The following is a 23,661-nucleotide window of genomic DNA, read 5'->3' as shown; positions in this document are numbered from 1 at the left end:
AATCCTTCCCTCCAGCCATTCCCTGTTGTCTGCAACTCTCCCCCTGCTTCATCCCCTTCTCCCTCTCTGTTGGATCACCCCATCAGACCCTAATCGTGGTCCCCACAGCCCTCCCTTGGGCAAACAAACACTTGTTCATAGCCCCACACAGCAAAACCCCTCCCCACAGCTCCCCGTGGTCACTGCCTCACAATGCACTTTTCCTCCAGCCAACACTATTGAGACATCTTTAACCAAGGTCACCATCTTGGTGAAGCACCACAGAAATTTCTCTGCCCTTGTCTTACTCTGCGCATCACCAGCATTCGATACAGTTAATAGCTCTCCCCTTGAAATATTTTATCTAGCTTCCAGGACCCAACATTCTTCTGCTTTTCTTTCAACCCCATCTATGGCGCCTTATTCTTCACCAGGCTCTCTGCTTGGCCTCTGAATCTCCATGCCTCTCTCCTCCCCCAGTCTTGGCCTTTGGCCCTTTTCTTTTTCTTTTTTTTTTTTTTTTAATTTTTTTATTGTTATGTTAATCCCCATACATTACATCATTAGTTTTAGATATAGTGTTCCATGATTCATTGTTTGTGCATAACACCCAGTGCTCCATGCAGAACATGCCCTCCTCAATACCCATCACCAGGCTAACCCATCCTCCCACCCCCCTCCCCTCTAGAACCCTCAGTTTGTTTTTCAGAGTCCATCGTCTCTCATGGTTCGTCTACCCCTCCGATTTCCCCCCCTTCATTCTTCCCCTCCTGCTACATTCTTCTTCTTTTTTTCTTTCTTAACATATATTGCATTATTTGTTTCAGAGGTACAGATCTGAGATTCAACAGTCTTGCACAATTCACAGCGCTCACCAGAGCACATACCCTCCCCAGTGTCCATCACCCAGTCACCCCATCCCTCCGACCCCACCCCCCACTCCAGCAACCCTCAGTTTGTTTCCTGAGATTAAGAATTCCTCATATCAGTGAGGTCATATGATACATGTCTTTCTCTGTTTGACTTATTTCGGTCAGCATAATACCGTCCAGTTCCATCCACGTCGTTGCAAATGGCAAGATCTCATTCCTTTTGATCGCTGCATAATATTCCATTGTGTATATATACCACATCTTCTTTATCCATTCATCTGTGGATGGACATCTTGGCTCTTTCCACAGTTTGGCTATTGTGGACATTGCTGCTATAAACATCGGGGTGCACGTACCCTTTCGGATCCCTACTTTTGTATCTTTGGGGTAAATACCCAGTAGTGCAATTGCTGGATCGTATGGTAGCTCTATTTTCAACTTTTTGAGGAACCTCCATACTGTTTTCCAGAGTGGCTGCACCAGCGTGCATTCCCACCAACAGTGTAGGAGGGTTCCCCTTTCTCTGCATCTGTCATTTCCTGACTTGTTAATTTTAGCCATTCTGACTGGTGTGAGGTGATATCTCATTGAGGTTTTGATTTGGATTTCCCTGATGCCGAGCGATATTGAACACTTTTTCATGTGTCTGTTGGCCTTTGGCCCTTTTCTATTTGCATTCTCATGTTGACACCATTTCACCCATGACTGTAATCACCATAGGGACTCTGGCCTCTCCCAAATGTCAGCCGTATCTCCATCCCTGGCCTCTCCCCTACGTCCCAGGCTGGGAGATCCAATCACCCACCTGCATGTGTAATGCACTGCTCAAACATACCGTGTGGGAAACAAGTCTCCATTCTCCCCTCATCAAAACTTACCATCCCCACCTGTCCATCTAAGTTGATGACCCATGACACACAGCACTGCTTACACTAAAGACCCAGGAGTCATCCTTGATCACTCTCTCTTCTTACAACATAAATTCAACTCATCGGCAAGGTTCTGTGCCCCAGATGCATCCCACGTCCAGTCTCCTTTCACCATACTTCCTGGCACCACCCTAGTCCAACCGGTTCTCAGGCCTCTTCTTGTAACTAACAGCCGCCTGTTAACTACTCCCTGTGTAGAAGTCTGGCTGATTCAGATCACTATCTTGCTTAGAATCCTCTCTCCACTTTCCGCTTTTTAGAAAAAAATCCAAATTGCATTCCCTAATTATAATCTGGCCCTTCCTAACTTCCTGATCTTCCCTAACACCATTCCTCCTCCCTCTGTGAATTCTCCAGGCAAAGTAGATGTTCCTTCTGTTCCTTAACAACACACCTGCTCTGTCAGGGCCTCTGCAGGTGCCTTCTGCCCCTTCCATTGGGTCCACCCCCCACACAGACGCACACACTCAGGTTTCAATTCGCCTTCTCAGAGAGGCTTCCCCCATCACCAGGTGGACGTGTCTGTTGCCTCCTTCACCCTCCACCCCCGTCCCAGCTACACTTCATCCTCGTTTCACGTTCCACACAGCAGTCTCCACTTTCGGACCTCTACGCGCTGGCTTGTGTTTTCTGTCTTCATAAAAGGCAGACTCCCTGAATGGCAGGGACTCTTGCCACTGCTCCTTCTCAGGGGCCACAATCATCCCGGCCTAGATCATCCACTCAATAAGTATCTGTCGCATGAACGCAGTTCGACAAAACATAACTTGAGAGGGAGATCTGCCATCATTTGGGAAAAGGAGATGTTTTATCCGATACATGATATGAACAATTGACACACTTCATTCCCCCCCCCTTTCTATACAACTCCTTTCATTCATCCAATAAATACTGAAGGTTTGTCATGTACCAGGCACTGGAGAGGGGAGGAGCTCTGCACTTCGGATGAGTCGACACACAATCTAAAAAACCTTCAGACTTGGTATTTTTAAAAAGGCCTTGGCTACACCTTCCTTTTCTGAAACCGTGTCGTTTACATACACTTGTCTTCCCCCAGCTGCCAAATCAACCTGTAACTTCAGGAAGACCGGGGAAATGTTTAGAGTCCGTCGTCAAAATTCCGCTTCTGAAACCCGGCTTCGATCTTCCCGGGGCTGCTGTGCTGCCGGGGGGCCTCCGAGCCTCAGGAGCTGGCGGGCGCGAGGGCAGGAAGGTTGAGCAAGACGCAAAAACGGAACCCGAGAAGGCGCCGACGAGGCGCTCGGTTGTCCAGTGCTTCTCCCCGCGGCCCGGGACTGGCCCGACCCGCGCCCCAGGGCTGTCCCCCACCCCTGCGCCGCCGGCCCCGGCCACCAGCGCGCCCCGCCGCCGGGTCGCCTGCCCCTCCCGTGGAGGCCGGCCCGCCCCGCCCGGGGCCCGCCCCCTCGTGATTGGCGGCTCGAGCGCCCTATCCCTGCCGCGCTGGCTCCAGCCGCCCCGCGGCCTATTCCCCCATCCACCCTCTCTCCGGCGCCGAGAAGGGGGCGGAGCACTCGACTCGCGCGGCCTTAACTCCAGCCCCTTCCGAGCCCCTCCGCCCCCCGCCTACGCGCCGGCCTGCCGGGATTGGCCGAGCGCCGCCCTCCGCCCGATCCCCGGCGTTATGTAAGGTGCTCCGGTGCCTTCTCCCCGCCCACTCGCCTTCGGTTATGTAACCCGGGCGCCCCGACGCGGCCCCCGCCCCCTGGCCAATGGGGGCGCGCAGAGCCGGCCGCGGCGGCCAATCGCGAGGCCTGGGGGCGGGGCCGCATCACGCGGCGCGCGGGGGGCGTGGCGCCGGCGGCCGCCCGGCACGCGGCGGGCCTCGGGACTGCGTGCGGCTCGGTCCGGCCCGGCGGGGCGAGCGGCGGCGGCGGCGGCTGGTGAGTGCTCTGCCGGGGCGGGAAGTCTCCCCGAGTCCGCCCTCCGTTCTGGACCCGGCGGCCCGGCAGCGCCGGGCCGGGAACCTGGGGCTCCTGAACTTGGCGCTGGAAGTTCCCCCTGCCCGGGTCCGGTTTCTGGGCGCGCGACGCCGGCAGGTGAACAGCTGCGGGTGGGCAGGCCGGCGAATGGGAAGGTCTGGCCGGGGGTCTGTCACAGCCCAGCTTCCGCAGCACATCGCCCGTGTCACTGGACACCTGTCCCCTCTGTACCCTCTCCCCCGGCGCCCCCAGGCTGCTCCCGCGAGCGGAGCCACCGAGACTGCATGGAGATCCTGCAGAGGAAACTTCGTCCAGGTGACCAGGGATCAGGATCACCCGGCTCCTGATGACCGATCATTTTCCCTAAAGCAATGGCATGGACCACAATGAGAAATTCTGTTGCTGATTGCAAAGTGAAAAGGAGGCAGGCAACAGACTGAGGGCTGCCGAGCAAAAGATGGACCCCTGTGAAGACCTGGAAACGTCCAGCGGTAAATCTCTGGACTCCAGGGGGACCGAACCTCAGGAATTTGAAGGACCACAGGCCTGCGGCTCCGAGGCCCTGGGGAGAGGAAACGAGGAGATGTGGAGCCCACACGTGGAGAACGGCAACAGGTGACAGGACCTGATTTGTTGTTCTTTGAAGGCTAGTACAGGGAAAGGGGGGCTTAAATCGTTTTATCCTTTTATTTGTAAGCCTAAGAAAAAGTTTAGGGGGGATACTCAGACAACTTAGAATGAAAAGCTGTGGGAAACTGAAGAGTTACCAAGAAGTACCAGAAGGACGGAGAGAGTGGTTAAGGGTTTAGCTGAGCAGGGGGCTGCATTGGGAATGAGAAAGAATGGAAGATGTTTGATGTTTACCAGTTTCTTTGGCCAGGATCCCCCCAAAGAGAAAAATAAACCTGTGAGCTAAATGAGTTGATCCATGGGAAACACTTAGAAAGTTGCTTGGCACGTCATATGCTGTTCAATAAACGTTGGCTGCTCTTATAATTGAACGTGTGAATTGACGGGGTTTTTTGTTGTTGTTTTCTTAAAGTGAACAGCAAGATCGAAACAGAGTTTCTGAAGAACTTATAATGGTTGTGCAAGAAATGAAAAAATACTTGCCATCGGGGAGACACAGTAAGCCGAGCACCGTCGAGGCCCTCAACTATGCACTTCGCTGCGTGCACAGCGTACAAGGTAAATGAGCTAGACAAAAAGTACAGTCGTGCGAGTACGTCATTTTGCTCATAAACATCGGCCAAGCCGCAGGAGTTATCAGTGTGGTTCTGGTCCCTGAAATGTTTTGACCTTTTTATGGTGCTTGATGTGAGATGAGCAGATCCACATAGATTCTATTCGTGTCTTGGTTTTGCAAATTAGGAACATCAGGAAAACCTTGTTTGTGTCATAGTTTAGGAACTGTTGTTTAGTGACTGCCATATTTTGATGATTTGCTGTAGGAGGTAGAGTTTAGCACATTTTAAAGACTGACTTTTTTTTTTTTAAGATTTTTTTAAAAATTTATTTGACAGAGAGAGACACGGCAAGAGAGGGAACACAAGCAGGGGGAATGGGAGAGGGAGAAGCAGGCTTCCTGTGAAGCAGGGAGCCCGATATGGGGCTCGATCCCAGGACCCTGGGATCATGACCTGAGCCGAAGGCAGATGCTTAACAACTGAGCCACCCAGGCGCCCCAAAGACTGACTTTTTAAAAGATCATTGTCTTCTAAGGGTATTGGGGAAAAAATACATTTGGCTAAATACAGCTCACCTTTCTTTGTCATCCACATACTGTTACAACGCATTCATGATATATCAGGAATTTGCCAAATTAAAAATGAACAGTTGCAAACACCTTTTCCTTTTTATCTCTGACCTTTCTTTTCCGGGGATTTGATAAAGTACACATTTTCTTCAGCACTAACTTCTGTGAAGTCGCATACGACACACAGTGCCTGAATACGAAAGTAATGTTTCTGCCATAAACACATCACATGCATGTATTTGGAATTTTAGGTTTTCGTACCTTGTATGGATCTTGCTCCTCGTGACACAGAACATCAGAAAATCCTAAAATCCAAAGGCTTACGTCTGTACAACTATCAGTGTTGTAGGTGAAAGAAAATGATCTGGTTTTGGGGCCGACACGCCGAGGTGTCCTCATCCTAAAAAATAAGCCAGCTGCAAGGGTGGTAAAAATGATTTCCTTAAGCTATCGTGGTCACTGGACTACCTGTTTATTTTCCTGTGTTTCTTAGCAAACAGTGGGTTTTTCCAGACTCTCAGTCAGAGTGGAGCGCCTCAAGCAGCTGCGACCGCATACAATCTTGAGGAGCTGGCCACGGCTGCCTCGGGGTACACTTCCAAAAACACAGTAAGAATCCACACATTTTGCCATATCAACCTGGGTGACTTTTCCTAACAACCTTGTCTAGACGTAGATGTTGAAACCTAACACGCTGGAGTTCCATTAACCGTGATGTGAGGCCAACAGTGGAGGCGCGCTGCTGAGGAGGCATCGTGTAGTTTCTCCTGCCCTTGCGGGAGCACAGATGTAAACCCAGGTGGCGGCCCTGGGGCGGTGGTCTGCTGGGCTCCCCTCCCGAGCCGCCCCTGCCTCCTGAGCATCCCTGTGTTCTCTCGAAGTCAGAGAAAAAAACAAATAATAAACTGCAGAGTAACCGCTCTCATTTTATTTTGATCTCAGAATCGTTAATTTGTATTTATATCATTCTTAGTTCCAATACCTACTCCTTCAAGTTGTAACAACTGGATTTTATAGAACCAGGTGAGTTGAGATGCTGTCATTTTTCTGTCAAATTTGGGAAGAGACATGTAGTGGATCTTTTTTGAATCTCTTCATGTTGGCAGAATCATTCAGCCTTATGCCTTACTGATGTGATGGAGATTACTTAGTTTTATGTTTAGACCCCACACATAAAGATCTGGTAGTATCGGAACAGGAGCTGTCCCTAAGATCACAGGAGTATTTGTTTTACTGACTGGGGTGTTTATGGGACTCTGGTGGGTGTGGCGGAGATGGAATAAACAAGGAAAGGTTTAAGAAAACATTTTCCCTTTAAGATCTTCCAGATAAAACTAGAGAGGGGAGGACATGCCGATGCGAGCGGACACAAACAGCCGACTGTAAATGTTACTGGTGTTTGATGCAACATATGAGAAATGATTCTTATGTAGCGAGGTTTGTCAAAGACCGTGTCTTGAAAGAGGAGACTCTTGAGCTTAGTCTTGAAGCCTAGAGTTAGCATTGGTCAAGAGAAGACAGTCCCCTCAGTTTGCAAACGAGAAGGAATCAGAAATGGATGCGCCGTGTGCACGTTTAGTCGATGTAGGATGAGCTGGTATATTGTTTGGTATAGAAATCAGACCTTCAGAAAATAAAATGCAGGTTTTATGACAATCATTAAGATATATGTTGGAGACTCATGCTGCCTTTGCAGGAGGTGTGCGTGTGTGGATCACATTAGGAGTCTAGAAGAAATTTATCTTTCAGGGAGTATTGTTCGCAAGTGTCTCAATATTTGCATTTATTTTAAATGTTTTTCATAGGATACCTTTGTGGCAGTGTTTTCATTTCTGTCTGGAAGGTTAGTGCACATTTCTGAACAGGCTACTTCAATCCTGAACTGTAAGAAAGACTTCCTGGAGTCTTCGCACTTTGTGGAACTGCTTGCTCCCCAAGATGTGAGGGTTTTCTGTGCACACACTGCCCACGCTCAGCTTCCCCTCTGGAGCAACTGGACCCAAAGAGGTAATGGGACCCATGCTCAGATGCTTACCTTGCCTCATAAAGATCAGGTTCATTCTTTCAGAAAGAGTACCAAAATTAACGCATTGTTTTGAACCTGCAAACTATATGGTTTTTCTTATTTCTTTATTTAAAAAATCAGAATGTGGGGCGCCTGGCTGGCTCATTTGGTGGAACGTGCAACTCTTGACCTTGGGGTCGTGAGTTCAAGCCCCACATTGGGTGTAGAGATTACTAAAAATAAATAAAACTTTAAAAAAAAAAACAAAGATAAGGAAATAAGTAAATGAGAAGTCAGGCGGTGTTGGAAACAGCATTTTAAATGCTTCTAATGACAAAGTTCCAATTAATAGGCTTTCATTTAGTCAAGTTAATTTTATAGGTTCTATATCATAAATATGTTTTCTTTTAGACATGGTTTGACTGCCTGTGTACCATATAGCAGGTTAATTGTTATAAAGATTCTGTTTTCTCTAAGTTAATAAAATTAAACATTTTCCCTCTTACCTTGACTTCATTATTTCTTTGCTTGGCTTTGGAGATAAACTTCTCATGGTTAGCTCCCCTTCGAGTTTCGCTTCTACCTAAAAGTTCATGAATCTCACTACTTTTTCTTCTGAAATGCTTATTTCCCTGAACTGGGGATGCCCAGTCCTAGTTTCCTTTGTGACTTTCAGGCCTATATTATTTTTTAAATAATTCATTATTTCTTTTTAAAGTCACCCTTTATTACTTATTTCATATTCTTCGTGAAGCGTGTCTTAAAGAACTTAGTGTAGATCAGCCTTTTTCTTTTGAGTCTAAGCCCTCTAATTTTTTTGAAATTTATATTTGATTTGTTTATTATGGTAAAAAAAAAAACCATTAGCAAAATGTACCATCTTAACCATTTTTAAGTGTACAATTTAGTAGTGTTAGGTACATTGGCATGGATGTGAAATACACCTCCAGAACCTTCTCATCTTGCAAATCTAGGGCCCTGTGCCCATTCTGACTTTCTAACACAGGACGTGGTCCAATGGAAACAGTCTCGCACGCTGCTTTTTTCCGTGGCAGACCTTTGCCCCGTCTTCTGGGCCCAGGTCGTGGACACTTCAAAATGCACACCTGTCTTCCTTGCTTGTTTCCAGCTCTCTCCTGTTCCCCTCACTCAAAAACGTTGATTTCATTTCTCTTCCTCTTTCTCGAACACGTATTTTCAATCTTTAACTGTCCATGTTTGTTTCTCTGCTTTTATTGATCCTTCATCCACTCCATAGACATTTATTCGGCAAGCACTGTGGGCCGGGAGCTGTTTAGGGTGCTGAGATGCAGCCGTGAGCAGGGCAGGTGCACCATGGCGCTGTCAGCCTGTCGTCGCGCCTCCCCGGCCACCTTCCCTCCAAGGTCGCCTCTGTGGTCTCTCTGCTCTTTTCAGCCGTGTTATCCCTGCAGATGAGTTATTGCCGTGATATTTCCCCTCCATGTAAAAACATAATATACCCTGAAATCGCTGTCTTTGGGACCTAAATATTGACTTCCTCCTTAAAGAGATGGTGCTCCTCTTGGCTACTGCTCACTCTGGGCTTTGCCTCGCACACCTCAGCGATTCCAGCTCTTCTTGAGCCATTTCTGGGCTGGGCCCATGCTGCCTCCGTCTGCCCTTCCTTTGAGCTCATAGAACATGAAGGGGACATAGGAAGCTCTAAACTCAGCAGTTGTCAGCCTTCAGCCTGGCGTCAGAGCACGTTTCCACTTTGGTTCGTTGTGCAGACCTCCCAGAAGGATCTGACCACTGTTTCTTTAGAGCGCACTTCCAAAAACAAGGATTCACCCGCTACAGCCGAGGCGTGGAACTGATAAGGGGCTCGCGTCTACCGTTTAAGATCCCACGGTCCGGCTCTCCGTCCTGCACAACCCCTAGAGAGCACAGTTGAGTTCAGGTGCCTACTGTCCTCACGCAGAGTGCACGCAAGCCGCCCTTCAGGTAGAGTTGCAGGATTTCCTATGTGCAAGGAATTTTAAACAAGGAAATCTGAAGATCTGAGTTTTAAATTGAGTTTTGTCCCTTCATGAGCCAAGGGGGCCATTTAGCCTCTCACTGTAAAATCATCGTCTTGTCCTACCAGCCTGCTAACACAGGGCTGCTGCGAGAAGCAAGCACACCGATGGTTAGGAAAGCACTCTAGATGTCTGGAACGTTCTGCAACATTAGAGGTTCTCTTCGTTGCTTCCATTCTATTGAACGGATATTGTTTGCCAGGGACTTTTCTTCATGTTTCAGTGGATTGACTCGTTTAATCTTCACAAAAACCTTGTGAGGTGTAGATACCATCACTGTCCCCAGTTGACAGATGAGGTAGCTGTGTTAGTTTGGGTCTGCTGAGCAGCAGATGCCAAAATGGGGTCAGCTGTGTAGGCGACTTGCTGTGGGGGGTGGGGGAGGGGGGAAGCTGTGCCCTCAGCCCACAGCACACGACTGACACCCGTGGAGGGAGTGGGGACAAGGGGGACTGGGGAGGAGATGGCTTGGCCTGCCGCACAGCTCAAAAGACAGCTTGGCCAGGCAAGTCAAAGGGAAGTCCGAGCCACGGTCATGCACTGGAGGAGCCCTGCGTCTCCATGGAATGGTCCTGTTCCAGTACCGCTCTGTGCTAGGGCACTGGACGGGAATAGCTACCCGACACGGGGCCCTGGGGCAGCAGCTGTGGCCTGTGGTCAGTTACGTCCCCTGAAGCTGGGAGCCACGCCCCTTCTCGGCCGCTGCGATCACTGAGGCACAGAGCTAAGGGACTCACCCAAGGTCATGCTGCCGGTAGGCGTGGAGCCTGGCGGTGTGAGTCCAGGGTCCTTGCTCGGAACCGCTGCCCCTCCTGACCATGTCCATCCCTGCAGCCAGAACCGTCAATCAGGACATCTAGTCACACAAAGGTGGGCGTTTGAAAGCCACACCAAGGAATCAGTCCTGTTCATAAAAATCATCTCAAAAAATTAAGAATATTTTTGAAACATCCTTACCTTGCCGTCATTCCTCTGCAAACTTATCTGAGCCTTTCCTGGGGTGGTTTTGATATCAGGGCCGTCGGGTATCTTAGAGCAATGAATTCGGTGAGCTGACCTTGTCAGCTTGGTTCTTTGTCACAGATGAGCTGTAAGAACAGTCTTCTGGTTTCAGAATTCCAGGACTGTGACTTCCGTAGTGTTCTGAATTCTGACAGTTGGATCATTGGTGCCTTTGAAACTGGAGTTTTTGCGTTTGTTTTGTTTTGTTTTGTTTTTTTTAATCATGTACGTTTTCCCTGATCGTTCAAAAGCCCATTTTCTGACTCTTCCCGTGATCCTTTCCTAAGAAGTGCAAAGACCTGGACCATGTGCCCTGTCTTGGTTCTTCAGAGCTCTCATTGTTTATGCTCCTTCAGTGTATGTTTGTAAAACATCTCCTTGGTTTTAAGCATTTCCTTGGTTCCTAAAACTGAGGATTTTTCACCCCAGTGAGCAAATGCCCAAAAGATCAATTCAAGGAGCTCTAAGCAGAGGAGAGCTAAATAGTCAACAAACACTTGGGAAAAAAAGGTTCGGCCCCTTGATCAAGGCAAAGTTAAACATTTCTGAATTACCACTTCACAAATCAATAAAATTAATGCCGAAATCAATAAAATTGGTGCAACCATTGGCATGAGGGTTGTGAGAACATGTCGTTAGAGACCCTGTTGGTTGGTACGATCTTCTGTAGATCAGTGTGGCACTCCACGGTGAGAGTCCTAAGACGATCATGTCATTTCTGGGACCCAACTTTGGGGACTTTGTCCAGGGAAAGAAAAAAGTGAAAGACATTTGTGAATCACATACCTATATGCTGTAAGTTGTCCAAATCGGTTTCTGAGGCATGTCCAGACTGTCACAGTGAAATAGAATATGCCCACCAAAGTAACTGTGTCCCCGGTTTATTGCCTTGACCTTGGAAGGAGGAGCTCGGGTAGTTTCAGCAGTTCAATGAGGGAAAGCCCTCAGTCCCACATATCCTCACTGTCTCCCTGAAGGTCACTGCTAGAGTACCAAAGCCCCCTGGAAAATACTGGATGTGACTTGATCTCAAAGTGAGGGCAGGAGCCCTGTTTGAATCAAGAATATCTCCTTCTTTGAAAGAATAGTTTCTTGTTTGTTTGGGGATAGTTGGAGTTTGTCTTGCTGAGGGGAGCTGCTCTGGCCTATTGCTCTGGGAGGGGGTGATTAACACTTTTGTCTCTGTTTCCCGCAGCATCTCAGTACGAATTTGCTCCAGTGAAATCCTTTTTCTGCAGGATCCGGTAAGTCTAGGGGCTTGTGGGGGCCAGGAACGGTGGGTTACGCTCTGATTTTATTTGGCCCTTTTTAGATTCTTTTGTATTCAGCTAGCACTGGGTTCTTGCCACAAGAAGTTTTTATTTTGATTGAGGAGAAGAGCAGACACTCAAAAAATGACTAGATAATAATGCAGTCAGGAAAAAGAACAGAGAGATCATTCTTAGCCTGGGGGTGCTCGCTCTCTCTCATGCTCTCTCTCGTGCTCTCTGTCTCTCTAAGAACTGCTGGATGATGTTAATTACACTTTCAAATGCCCATTGTTTGGGGATCTTTTGTTTTTTGTTTGCTTTTTGACTTTTGGTCTCATTTAAAATTAATTTTTGAAATTTTACTTTATTTTTTAAATTTTTTTTTTTAAGCGAGCTCTGTGCCTAATGTATGGCTTGAACTCGTGACCTGGAGATCAAGAGTCACACGCTCTACCGACTGAGCCAGCCAGGCGCCGCTAACTTCTTAAATTTTAAATAAGTCTAAAGAAAGTAAGATAGATATGTCTAAGAGAAGGATTTAAAAGGTCCAGACATAGTGAACTGGAAGAAAACAGACCAAAATTTTAATCGTAGTTGATTTCTGATAGGACTTATTAGTGATTTTTTTTTCCTGTCCTGAATTTACTGTGATGTGTTCATGTTACTTTTGCAATTAGAAGAAAACGTGGTTCAGTGACGTCACGATTGCCAGCGTGAGTGTTGAAGTTAGTAAAGGCTCCAGATGTGGGAAACTCAAGAGAAGGCTCCTTTCCTTGTAGTGGATCAGTCAGCCCTCCATGGGGTTGGGGGCCTTGAGCTAAGAGCATTGCAGTGCTTGGGGAGGGCTACCCCGGGGAAGGGGTGCAGGAGGGAGGGCTGTGTTCATTCGTTCCTCACAGATGAGTTGTTATGAAGCTCTTAGACCAGTGCTTGCCACAGACGAAGGACTGTTTGTGTTTGTTTTGCTAATAAATACATTTGTGTGCCTTCTCTGAGCCAGGCGAGGTTACAGGTGCAAAGTTCTTGCCCTCGTGGACCTTCCATTTTGTGTGTGGGGGGAGACCAATAACAAACAGGTACCTACGTATGTGTCCTCTGGCGGTAAGTTCTGTGTGGAACAGTGGAGAGTGAGAGAATTCTGGGCAGGGGAGAGATTGCTAGTGTGTTCAGGGTGAAGGAATGTTCTCTAATAAGAAGGCTGATTTGAGCCAGAGCCTGAAGGAGGTGAGGGAGCGAGCCATACCTCTATCTGAGGGAAGAGTGTTCGAGACAAGTGCAAAGGCCCTGGGGCAGAGCATGCTTGGCCTGTGGGGGGAGTAACAAGGAAGCTAATGTGGCTGGAGCAGAGGGTGGAAGGAGATGAAGAAACAGGGACCAGACCGTCGGGAGCTTTGATTTCTGAAGGAAATGTTTTCGTTCAGGTTAAGCATTTATTTGAAAACTTTACTATCGGAATTTGCAAAATAACATGGAAGTCGAGGCAATAGTACAGTGAACTGGTGTGTACTCACCGTTCAGCTTCAGTAACGTTAACCCGTGGCCTGTCTTCCGTCATCTCTGCCGCCGCCTGCACCTCAGCCCACCCTCCCCGTGATCCTGAAGCAGATCTCAGACTGGGTATCATTCCTCCATCAGCATTTCAGAGTGTGAGCTAGAACATAGGGCTCTCGTTCATCTCCATGCTGCTCAAGCGGTCCCGTCTGCGGCCAGCAGGAAGCCCTTCAGGTTAGCTCCAGTGCCATGTGAGGGCACCCCTGTGGTCGCTGACAGCTGCCTTTGCTTCGGGCACAGTGGCCCAGGCCCCGCCTAGACGTTTCCTACCTCAGACATGGAGTCCGTCATTTCTCCGACCATCCCTCATTCCTTGTGGGAAATGGCATTACCGTATGGAGACCAAGCAGGCTCCTCCTGGCTCCTGGGAATCCTCAGTGGACAGAGATAGGACAGTTTCATTTTTCAGAAGGACGAGAACTGGCATGAAAGGACCGCACTGGGCGCTGGGCTAGAGAAGGTGCAGGGATGACAGGCAGCGGGAAGGGCTGTCACCCCAGGCGGCGGTGGCAGGAAGATGTGGAAATATTCTGGATGTTTTGGAGTATTCTGGATATTTGTGTACGGGAGAGTTATCGGAGTTCATTAATGGACTAGTTTTGGGTGTGAAATAAAGGATTCGGCGAAGGTGACACGAGGGTCCCTGACTCCAGTGGCCCTTTACTGGGGGCAAAGGAAACCAGGAGAGCCGCCTCCTGGAGCGAGGAGGGGAAGAGTCCGGCGCCTGGTTTTAGACAAGTTGATTTGCCCTATCTGTTGGAAATCTAACTTGCAGGGTTGACTCGGCATTGGTACGTGGGTCTGGAGTTCAGGGAGAAGGTAGAGACAGGTGCTAGAGACAGGTACTCGGGTCGTCAGCACGGACAGGACATGGAGAAGCCGGGGACGGGATGAGCCTGGGAGACGCGTGCACAGAAACAGGAGGGAGTGGGAGACACAGCACAGCTGTGGGTCAGGGTCAGTGTCAGGCCGCTGTCTTGTCTCAGTGGCAGAAGTGGGGTCACGGTTGAGAGTGGAGGCGCCAGAGTCTGCAGAGAGGCAAGGAAGCGAGGTGGGGGTGGGAGCGCCAGGGCACGTGGACGTGGACGTGGAGCTTCTAGGCAGCTAAAGACCACCTGACATCACTTCGAACAATGGTGGGAGAGGCGAGGTGTGACTCATAGAAACGGGGGAGTATGGATTCGGTTGTGCGCACGTTGACACTCAGGGGACCATGGTGTATCCAAGGAGAAATGTCCTCCGGGCAGCTGGAGCTCTAAAACAGGGTGAAAGCCTGGGAGTTGAGCCGCCCCTGCCCAGGGAGGTGCCCCACAGCCGGGGCTGGGGCTCGCCGAGCAGGTTCTAGCCCTGCTCTCCTGCTCAGGCAGGCATGTAAGGAGCACTTCCCCATGCACAGGGCCCTCTGCCCATCCAGGTAGTAGCTGACGCTATGAGACTAAGTCAGTCCCCTGAGAGAGTATAGGTAGGGATGGTGGAGAGCTGGCTTCGGGGGGCATGATCACAGGGAACCCTGATTTCTGTCACGTGGTACTTGGTTTAGACGCGTGAGGTAAGACAGGTAGGGAAGTCACATTGGGAAGTTACGGTTTGGGTGAAAAGAAAAGTCATAGGATGGCTAGTTCCATTTTTAACACACTAAACTGGTTCTCCATAAAACCTTTTTTTCATTGAATAATGAATGAGTGTAATTATCCTTGGGTATCAAACATGTAAACTAACATTTCTTTTTAAAATAAACACGTTTAAACTTTTTAGATTTGGATAGGTCTCTCTCGGAAATCACCAAGAAGGCGTCTCTCCTGGCCTTGCTTCACGTTGGGCGCCTGAATGCATCAGGACTGGTTACTCCCCTTTCTGTGCTTTTCAGGGGAGGCCAAGACACAGAGCAAGAAAAGCATTACTACCCATTCCGGATTATCCCGTATTTGATGCACGTACATAGCTCTACCCAGCCGGAATCTGAGCCCTGCTGTCTCACCCTGGTGGAGAAGATTCACTCTGGTTATGAAGGTAAGTCAGGAGTGTCTGCTTTCAGATCAAACGTAACCTGACAGCACCTCAGGTAGGAACATGTGAAAGCCTGTTTACGGCAGCCACAGAACCAGAAAAGAGTGCTAGTGGCTTCATGTTGGCCCTGAACTCTTGGGCATTTAGAGCTGATCTGCCCTGATGTTTCCTGACCCTGACTTCTTGGTGGTTGTCTCCTTCAAGGTCGGCGCAGCCCTAAGGGTCTAAGCACAAACTTGGCCACCAATACCTGGTCCTCTGATCCATTCTCTACTGGTGCCTATCATGTGGCCTTTGGCTTCTGCCCTGTGTGAAACAAGAACATGGAACTTGGGGGCGCCTCGGTGGCTCAGTTGGTTAAGCACCTGACCATTGGTTTCAGCTCAGGTCATGATCTTACCAGTTGTGGGATCGAGCCCCGAGTCGGGCTCCATGCCCAGCAGGGAGTCTGCTTGAGATTCCCTCCATCTGCCTCTCCCCCTACGCACGCACTCTCTCTCAATAAATAAATCTTTAAAAAAAGAGAGAGAGCATGAAAATTGTTGCACAGTGAGGTCACAAGAATGAATTTATATTTTTTACATGTCCAGAAAGCCCTTAAGTGAAAACTGTAGTTTCTATCCTCTGGTGGCAGAACTACATTTCCAAATTCATGGGTTAATACACAAGCAGCTTCCATTTGTTATTTGAAATTAAAGTCAGTTCTGCTGTAATCTGACATGTGCTTTCCTAAAAATTACCATCCTATGCAAAAAAACAACAAAAAAACCCCACACCAAAACACACACACACACAAAACCACAGGGCTTAAGGGAAAAATGTGTTTAGGGGCACAACACTCAAAAACTTAACCACTCGTTAACAATGGGCCAGGAATCTAATAAAAACAATAACACAGCTTTACACACGTTAACTGTGAAGAAATACACAGATGCTACGGTGCCTGGGCGCCTCACCTTGGAGAAGCCTCGCGGGGGCTCCCGGACGTGGCTGGTGGTGGGCCTGCTCCTCCGCAGTTAACTGTGAGGGTGGAAGGGGGGCCGTCTGAAGTCAGGTGTGGACGGGCATGTCTCCTGTAAAACACACGGCGCACAGAGGTAGCCCTAGATGAGGTGTGTGCGTGTGTGTGTGTATTCTTGGGGGACTCCCTTCACCTCTCATTTCTTGCAGATGAAACTGTGCATGATTTCAAATCACTGCGTTTTCAAAGTGAGCTACGGTCGAACTCACCGTACCTGTTTTCTGACACAGATTTAAAATATCCGCGTCATAACTGACGCCAAATCCAATGTACTTAGTTGTACACCGCCACCAAATACCAGCAGGCTTGCCGGGCCTGACCTTTCATTTCCTCCAGCTTTGACTGTGGGATTGTGATGAGTAAGCTTTCCGTGCACACAAACTCTATTTAAAATTAACTTCGGTAGGCATCGCATTTTGACCTACTCGAAATGTAGTTAATAATGACAAGTATTATAATTTAACCGTAGCCTTGGCTTCTTGAAGGCCAGGGCCCTAAGTGAGATTTCTTCCATTTCATACAGAGATATTGTTCTCTCTTTAATGTAAGTGCTCAGTTAAGTGGATGACTGATTAGATATTTGCCTTTAGGTGAGTCTTTCTGTTTTTCATAGCTCCTCGAATCCCGGTGGATAAAAGAATTTTTACCACAACACACACCCCAGGCTGTGTCTTTCTTGAAATAGATGAAAGGTAAGTGCTTCTTTAAGCCTGAAAGAAATTTTGTTTCTGAAAATAGATAGAAATATGAGAACATTTACATTATGTTTACATACCTCTCCATTATGAAATGGACACCTATCCATTTGCCCCTTTGATTTCTTAGCTTGAAGTTTATGTTTTAATATAAGTATCTTGCATATTATACGTCTACAGTTTACAAGTTATATTTGATTTCACAGTAGTCTGCTTTAGGTAAGTCAGGAATTATTGTTCCACGTTACACAAGAGAACAGTGAACCTGGACATGGTACGTGATTGTCCTCTAAAGGAGACCAAAACTCTAACTCTGGCCTCGAGCTCCTGTGCAAGCATGATTTCCACCAGACAAGTGCTTTGCTAAACACCTTTTGATGAAATGTTTATGAGTCTGAAATGAGGGGGAGAAACAAAAGGAAAAAAAGAACAGTTTTTTTTGTTTTTTGTTTTTTTTTTGGTAAAGCTACGTTTACTTAATTTAAAGCATCATCAGTCATTTTGAACTTACGTCTTTTCCACTTTTTTTTGGTATTAAAGTGCTCTTAAAGAATAGTGATATAGGTAGTAGTCATTGCTTATTGTTGTTTTTTAATACTTTTATTTGGAAAAATAAACATTGTTATCCCCTCATGAGTACCCTCTGTTTCCCCCACGTTTATTTTATTTATTTATTTTTTTTTTAAAGATTTTATTTATTTATTTGACAGAGAGATAGACAGAAGAGCACAAGCAGAGGGAGTGGCAGAGGGAGAGGGAGAAGCAGGCTCTGCACTGAGCAGGGAACCCGATGCGGGACTCGATCCCAGGACCCTGAGATCATGACCTGAGCCGAAGGCAGATGCTCAACCATCTGAGCCACCCAGGCGCCCTCCCCCCCGTTTATTTATTTATTTTTTTTTTAAAGATTTTATTTATTTATTTGCGAGAGAGAGAATGAGAGACAGAGAGCACGAGAGGGAGGAGGGTCAGAGGGAGAAGCAGACTCCCCGCCGAGCAGGGAGCCCGATGTGGGACTCGATCCCAGGACTCCAGGATCATGACCTGAGCCGAAGGCAGTCGCTTAACCGACTGAGCCACCCAGGCGCCCTTCCCCCCGTTTATTTTTGAAATTTATTTGTGAAATCTGGAAATCTGGGGCTCAGTGCACCATGGCGCATGTAATTGTAAAACAACAAAGTCAAAACGGCTGGCACAGTTATGATAGCTCTTAATTTTGATTTTTAAAAAATCTTAACATCTGAAAATAGGTTTATTTTATAATGGATACCCTGAATCTAAACAGTAATTGATGAAATACTTTGTATCATGGAGTCTGTAGAGAGTAAGAACATTTAGCTGCAGATACCATGGTAATGGCTTAAATTTATTGCATTAGAAAATGTTTGTGAATTTGTACACACAGAAAACATTTATGGAGTCAGTTCTTTCCAAGTCATCCTTAAGGTTCTGCCTTCATGGCTTTCCCTAAAGCTTCATCCTGCACATGTCTTTGTGTTCCTGGTGTCTATTTGTTATTACCTTATGGGAGACACTGTTTCTGTGTGGTTTTAATTGTGCTGGATAAATTTGTAGCCTGCTTTATTAACTTAACACCATAAACATTCTTCTGCGTTATGATATGATCTTTGTAAACTTTTTAAATGGGGAAGGGGAGGCAATCAGAGACCCCTGAGGAACTTGCTAAAAATACAGATTCCTGGTCTTACCCCAGAAACCCTGATTTAGTTAGCCTGTGGTGAGCCTGTGAATCGTTTTCTAGCAAGTTCCATAGGCGACTTTGACACATGTCCAATGCCCAGCATTTCTTAGATTATGGAACCATTTCCCCATGGTGTAGGCACTGAGGTGGTTTGCTCCTTTTATAAATGCTGGAATGACATCTTTTGCATACCTTTTTTTTTTTTCATATTTAGAATTAAGTAAAAAAGTATTGTTTAAAGTGTATAAAGTCTGAAAATTACTTGTTGCATGTAACGTGCTGTCTGTGCTGTGTCTCTACCCCAGAGCGGTGCCTCTGCTGGGTTACCTACCTCAGGATCTGATGGGAACGTCTGTCTTAGCGTATCTGCACCCAGAAGATCGTTCTCTCATGCTTGCTGTACACCAAAAAGGTAAGGACCTGCTTCTTTATAGGAGGAAGTTTTTGTGTAACCACTCATCCGCTCTAATTCTCCATTTCATTTCTTGTTAGATCTTCTCCTAAGCTCTTAATCACTAGAGCTCAACCTTTAACAGGTGAGCACTGTGTTGAAGCTGCTAAAACAATTTTTTTTTTTCTATTTTGACATCTGAAAAACTTACCAATAAACGCTTAGAAAAAGACATCTGCAGTAAGTATCTGCATTAAATAAATTCTAATCTCGTCGTATTATCTTACATAGTCTTGAAGTATGCAGGCCACCCTCCCTTTGAGCACTCACCCATTCGATTTTGTACTCAAAATGGAGATTACGTCATCTTGGACTCCAGCTGGTCCAGCTTTGTGAACCCATGGAGCCGGAAGGTATCGTTCATCATTGGTCGGCATAAAGTTCGAACGTAAGTCAGTCAGTGTTCATGATTTTAGAAGAATGTTTTTACCAAATAGTATTCTTCCACCTACTGACTCCCTTTGACTCAATTGATACATAAACCAAATAAAGCACAGATTTTTTTTTTTTTTAAGTGCTTTTGGAAGACAGTTTTGCAATGTATGTCAAGAACCTTGAAAGATTTCTACCTCTTTGACCTCATGATTCCCTTATGGAAACAGTCTAAGGAAATAGGCCTAAATACAGAAGAGCTTTATAAAGAAAAGACACATTTTCACCATTGTTCAATCATAATGGCTGGCTTAGAGTAGCTTATATGTTGATCATTAAGTAAGTTCTAGACTATTTGTTTGACATGTTGTATTATTGGTCAAAGGAAATTTTTGCAAAGATTATATAACATGAGAAATTGATATATATTCGATTTAAAAAGCAGCATACAAAATTGTTTATACCATATGAATATAAATGTGTTCAGATGACAGCAAACACTGTGAAGTAGGAAAAAGAAGAAGAAAGGAAATAAAATACAAATTTTGGCTATGTGTAGGGTAATGGGATGAGGGTTGGTTTGTTTTGGTTTTGTTTGGTTTTTTTTGTCTTTTCTGAATTTTAAAGTTCTCTTTAGTGACCACGTAAAACTTTTTATATCAGCTTCTGCTGTCAAATTCCACTTATTGATGTCCATTGTATCAAATCTTTATTTTTAAAAATTAGATGCTTTAGCTGTTATTTTCCTGCCAACACGGCTGACTCTAGCCTGTTTGATTACTGCTACCGTCCATGTAACAGAACCTCGTGAAATGAATCTGGAACAACCTGGCCTGCTACTCTTGTAGCCTAAAATACTCCCAGTCCCTTGACTTTTTGGTTTAAAATTTAAAATTGACCTGTAGGTTTCTCAGCTGGGCTGTAGGTTTCCCTGTGGTAACGTTTTGGTTTTTTTTTTTTTTAGCATGGAAATTTTACTTAACTCTTTAGGATCATGCTGAGATTGAGACATTATGTCTTTTGTGTTTTGTTTTACAGTTTTGTGCACATAAGTGTAAAACTGAGAACAGTAGGTCTACCAGTAAGACTTCTTTTGTCATGTTTTAATACTATAATAGAGGATACGTAGCCATGGTGAGAAACGGTCCCAAGGTCCTCCTATGTCTTTGTGCTCTGGGGTTTGGCCTCTCAGCAGAGCAGGTCTGGAACCCTAATGGGAGAAATGGGCTCCATGCTGCCTTAACTCAAGAGACCAATTTGTGCTAGAAAACTAATGTAATAAGTAGGATAAGAAATATGACTGCCAATTCAATGTTATTCATGTTGGTCAGAAAGGACTTTTTTTTCCCAGTAGGGAAATCTGTGGGGAAATGAAAATCAAATCAGGTGGTTCCTTAGTATGACTATAGGAAACCCCAGAGCAAGTATGATTGCTCTCATGAGGTGTCCCTCTGGGTGTCTGTCCATTGGTCTGCGTGCCTTCCCTGTCAGTGCCAGAGCCATGTCCTAGATGCTTTCAGGTGTCCTTTCAGTTTGATTATATAACGTATGAAATTAACTGATAAGTACTCACAGTGTTTGCAGTTTAAAAAAAAAATTATAAATTATACCATTTGCATCTCAATTTCCGGGATGATGTGAAGGAAAAACTTAGAGTCTAGTAAGTGTTTATCACTCTTGTAAAATAATCATCCATTATGTTTATACAACTGTTTTAACGAGGACTTCTGGGTCACCTGCTGTGCCGGGCATTGTGCTAGACCCTGAGACTAAGATGGTAGACCACACAGACAGCGTCTCCACTGTCCTGGGGCCCACAGTGCAGTGGGAGAGCCAGGACCTAGAAATGGCACGTGTGAGTGGAGTTTTGGCAAGTGTGAGGTTGAAATGGGAACAGTGAGGGGGGACAGGGAGGGTGTTCAGCAGGGAACCTAGCCACCTCTCTGTGAGCAGGCAGGTGATCCTACAGATAATATCCATATACTCGGCGAAAGAGTAACTTTCGCAGAGGTCCCTTGAGGAGGAGGTGGGGAAGTGGAGACAAGAACCAGGTTTTCTCCCTGACTCCTCGAGCAGCGTCCTTCCATAGCCAGTCGCCTAGCGCTGCACGGCATTTGCCGCTTTCTGGTCAAGGCTGCGTCTCCACAGCCGGCACGTTCATCATCTCGAGTTACATGATTACTGACTAAAGACACAACCTGGCTTTGTAGAAAGTTTCACAGACCTCACAACACAAAGCAGTTGGTTCTATTTCTGTTCCAGAATTTCATTTGACAGACAGACCCAAACGTTTCTGGAAGGTATTCAAGCTCATAGTGCGTGGACGTATTTATCACGGGTCAGATGTACCTTACCCCCAGACTGCTCCTTCCCTGATGGATTCATTCTTGTATGTGCCTGTTGGAGGTACCAGAGAGGTGAACACAGCAGGGCAGAGAGCCTGACCCCACAGAGCTCCCATGCCAGTGGGAAGCAGGGGGGCACGGGCATTAGACGGGCCAAGGGGGCGCCGCGCACAGTGTGCCAGGCGGTGCACTCAGGCACGGTTTGCCGTGTACGTTCCACATGCCCCAGGCCGTGCTGACAGCTGTCAGAGGGCACCACCCACGGTCTGCCCGCTGAGGGAGACGACATTGCCACGGGGGTCTGCACAGAGAGGGAAGTGGTCTCCAGAGGCAGAGCTCTTCCTGACTACTTTTATGACACTGCTAATATCCTGTGGGTTTTTTTGATAATTGTTTCTTTGGGAAAGTATGTTTTTAGGGAATTGGGTTGTGCGTTTAAGTTGTGAGAAACAGCAGGATGGCAGAATGGAAAAGGGAAGGCACTGGCTTTGGAGTCAGGCATGTAGATTCAAACCCTGACTGCTGCTTCTCAGGTATGAGAGTCAGCAAGTAACCCAACCTCTCTGGCATCACGATGATTCCTGCTTCGCAGGGTTGGGAGGACTCAGGAGATGACACGTCTGATCAGTGTATCACGTTAATAGTACTTGAGTTACTGAGGTGCTGAGAGGCAATACACTGTGGTGCCAAAAGTGCACCCCGAAACCTAGACTCTGGTCCCTTCATGAATACCTGCTTAGACTTTACCAGCTAGGTGACTTTGAGAAGTTTTCAACTCCGGTGAAGGAGGTAATACTTGCTAGAGCACTTGGGACGGTGTCTGGCACATTGTAAGGATTTTAAAAATGTTCTTCTTGCTGTATGTTATAAAAGCAGCATGGTTCCTGTCACATAGAAGGTCCTAAATGAACATCATTTCCTTCTCTTCTTTGTGATGTTTTCTAGCTGGCACATCTGCCTCTCACTGTGTTCAGGTGGTAGTTTTGAAACACTCTAGTGTAAACAAGACTGCAGGTTGTGACAGCCACATTTTCACCAATAGTTGGGTTGCTGAAGCGATTAGGTACATTAAACATTAAATGTTGTTTGGCGGACCTAGGGTCTTAAAATCTCTACAATAGGTTACTCAGTTAATGTTAAATGTTGAGACCAGTGGTTGTTGAAGATATTTTGGTAGCTAAGGAGGTTACTCGTCACTGATTTTAGATTTCTACAAAAACAGTGCTGACACAGATGTTGAAAGACTAGAGCTCTAGATGATCCAAAGAAGCTTCTTAATGTCTTAGTATTTTTTCTGCCTCCACAGATGGGATTTAGCTTTATATTTTCTATTTGAAGTCAAAGAGTTGCTCTGTAGAAGTATAGATTTATTATTTGAACATTCTGTTTAAAAATCACTTTAGACTTTATTGTAAATTTTGAATTGCCTGACTCCATCTTGCACTTGGCACTTTGTAGGAGTCCACTGAATGAGGATGTTTTTGCTACCAGAAAAAGAAAGACGAACAGTAATGACAAAGACATAACAGAATTACAAGAACAAATTCACAAACTTCTCTTACAGGTAAAGTGAGATTTTAAAAAGCAAACACAAAATTTCCATAATCATGTTTTATTTTAACAGTCGATCTTAGTGAAGTCACCTCACAAAAATACACCGCGAGGAGAGAAATCTTTGCCCTCTGCGTTCCAGGAATTTTTGTCTTCCTGTTTTTGTTTTTATTTATTTTTTATTTTTTTTTAAA

The 23,661-nt window shown here is 46.3% G+C and overlaps 1 protein-coding gene across 10 annotated transcripts in view; it reads left to right on the top strand.

The window, feature by feature from the left end:
- Positions 1-3,644: 3,644 nt before the first annotated feature.
- PER3 (period circadian regulator 3) overlaps positions 3,645-23,661 on the top strand; it is a 75,560-nt gene continuing 55,543 nt past the window's right edge. For 7 of the 10 annotated variants that reach the window (XM_032394419.1, XM_032394427.1, XM_032394433.1 and 4 more), the window contains exons 1-10: positions 3,767-4,335; positions 4,763-4,908; positions 5,970-6,085; positions 7,282-7,483; positions 11,718-11,766; positions 15,191-15,333; positions 16,965-17,043; positions 19,054-19,160; positions 19,431-19,587; positions 23,375-23,480. In XM_032394419.1, the coding sequence (XP_032250310.1) occupies positions 4,178-4,335; positions 4,763-4,908; positions 5,970-6,085; positions 7,282-7,483; positions 11,718-11,766; positions 15,191-15,333; positions 16,965-17,043; positions 19,054-19,160; positions 19,431-19,587; positions 23,375-23,480 (1,263 nt within the window). In that variant the 5' untranslated portion in view covers positions 3,767-4,177. Of the gene's footprint in view, positions 3,682-3,763; positions 4,336-4,762; positions 4,909-5,969; positions 6,086-7,281; positions 7,484-11,717; positions 11,767-15,190; positions 15,334-16,964; positions 17,044-19,053; positions 19,161-19,430; positions 19,588-23,374; positions 23,481-23,661 lie in introns of those variants that run through there. The other 3 variants (XM_032394371.1, XM_032394380.1, XM_032394440.1) reach the window with 3 other exon arrangements.

This window comes from Phoca vitulina, unplaced genomic scaffold (assembly GCF_004348235.1).
Source record: "Phoca vitulina isolate PV1807 unplaced genomic scaffold, GSC_HSeal_1.0 scaffold2, whole genome shotgun sequence".
NCBI lineage: Eukaryota > Metazoa > Chordata > Mammalia > Carnivora > Phocidae > Phoca > Phoca vitulina.
The sequence above is the reverse complement of the archived record's forward strand: the minus strand, read 5'-3'. Positions and strand labels throughout refer to the sequence as shown.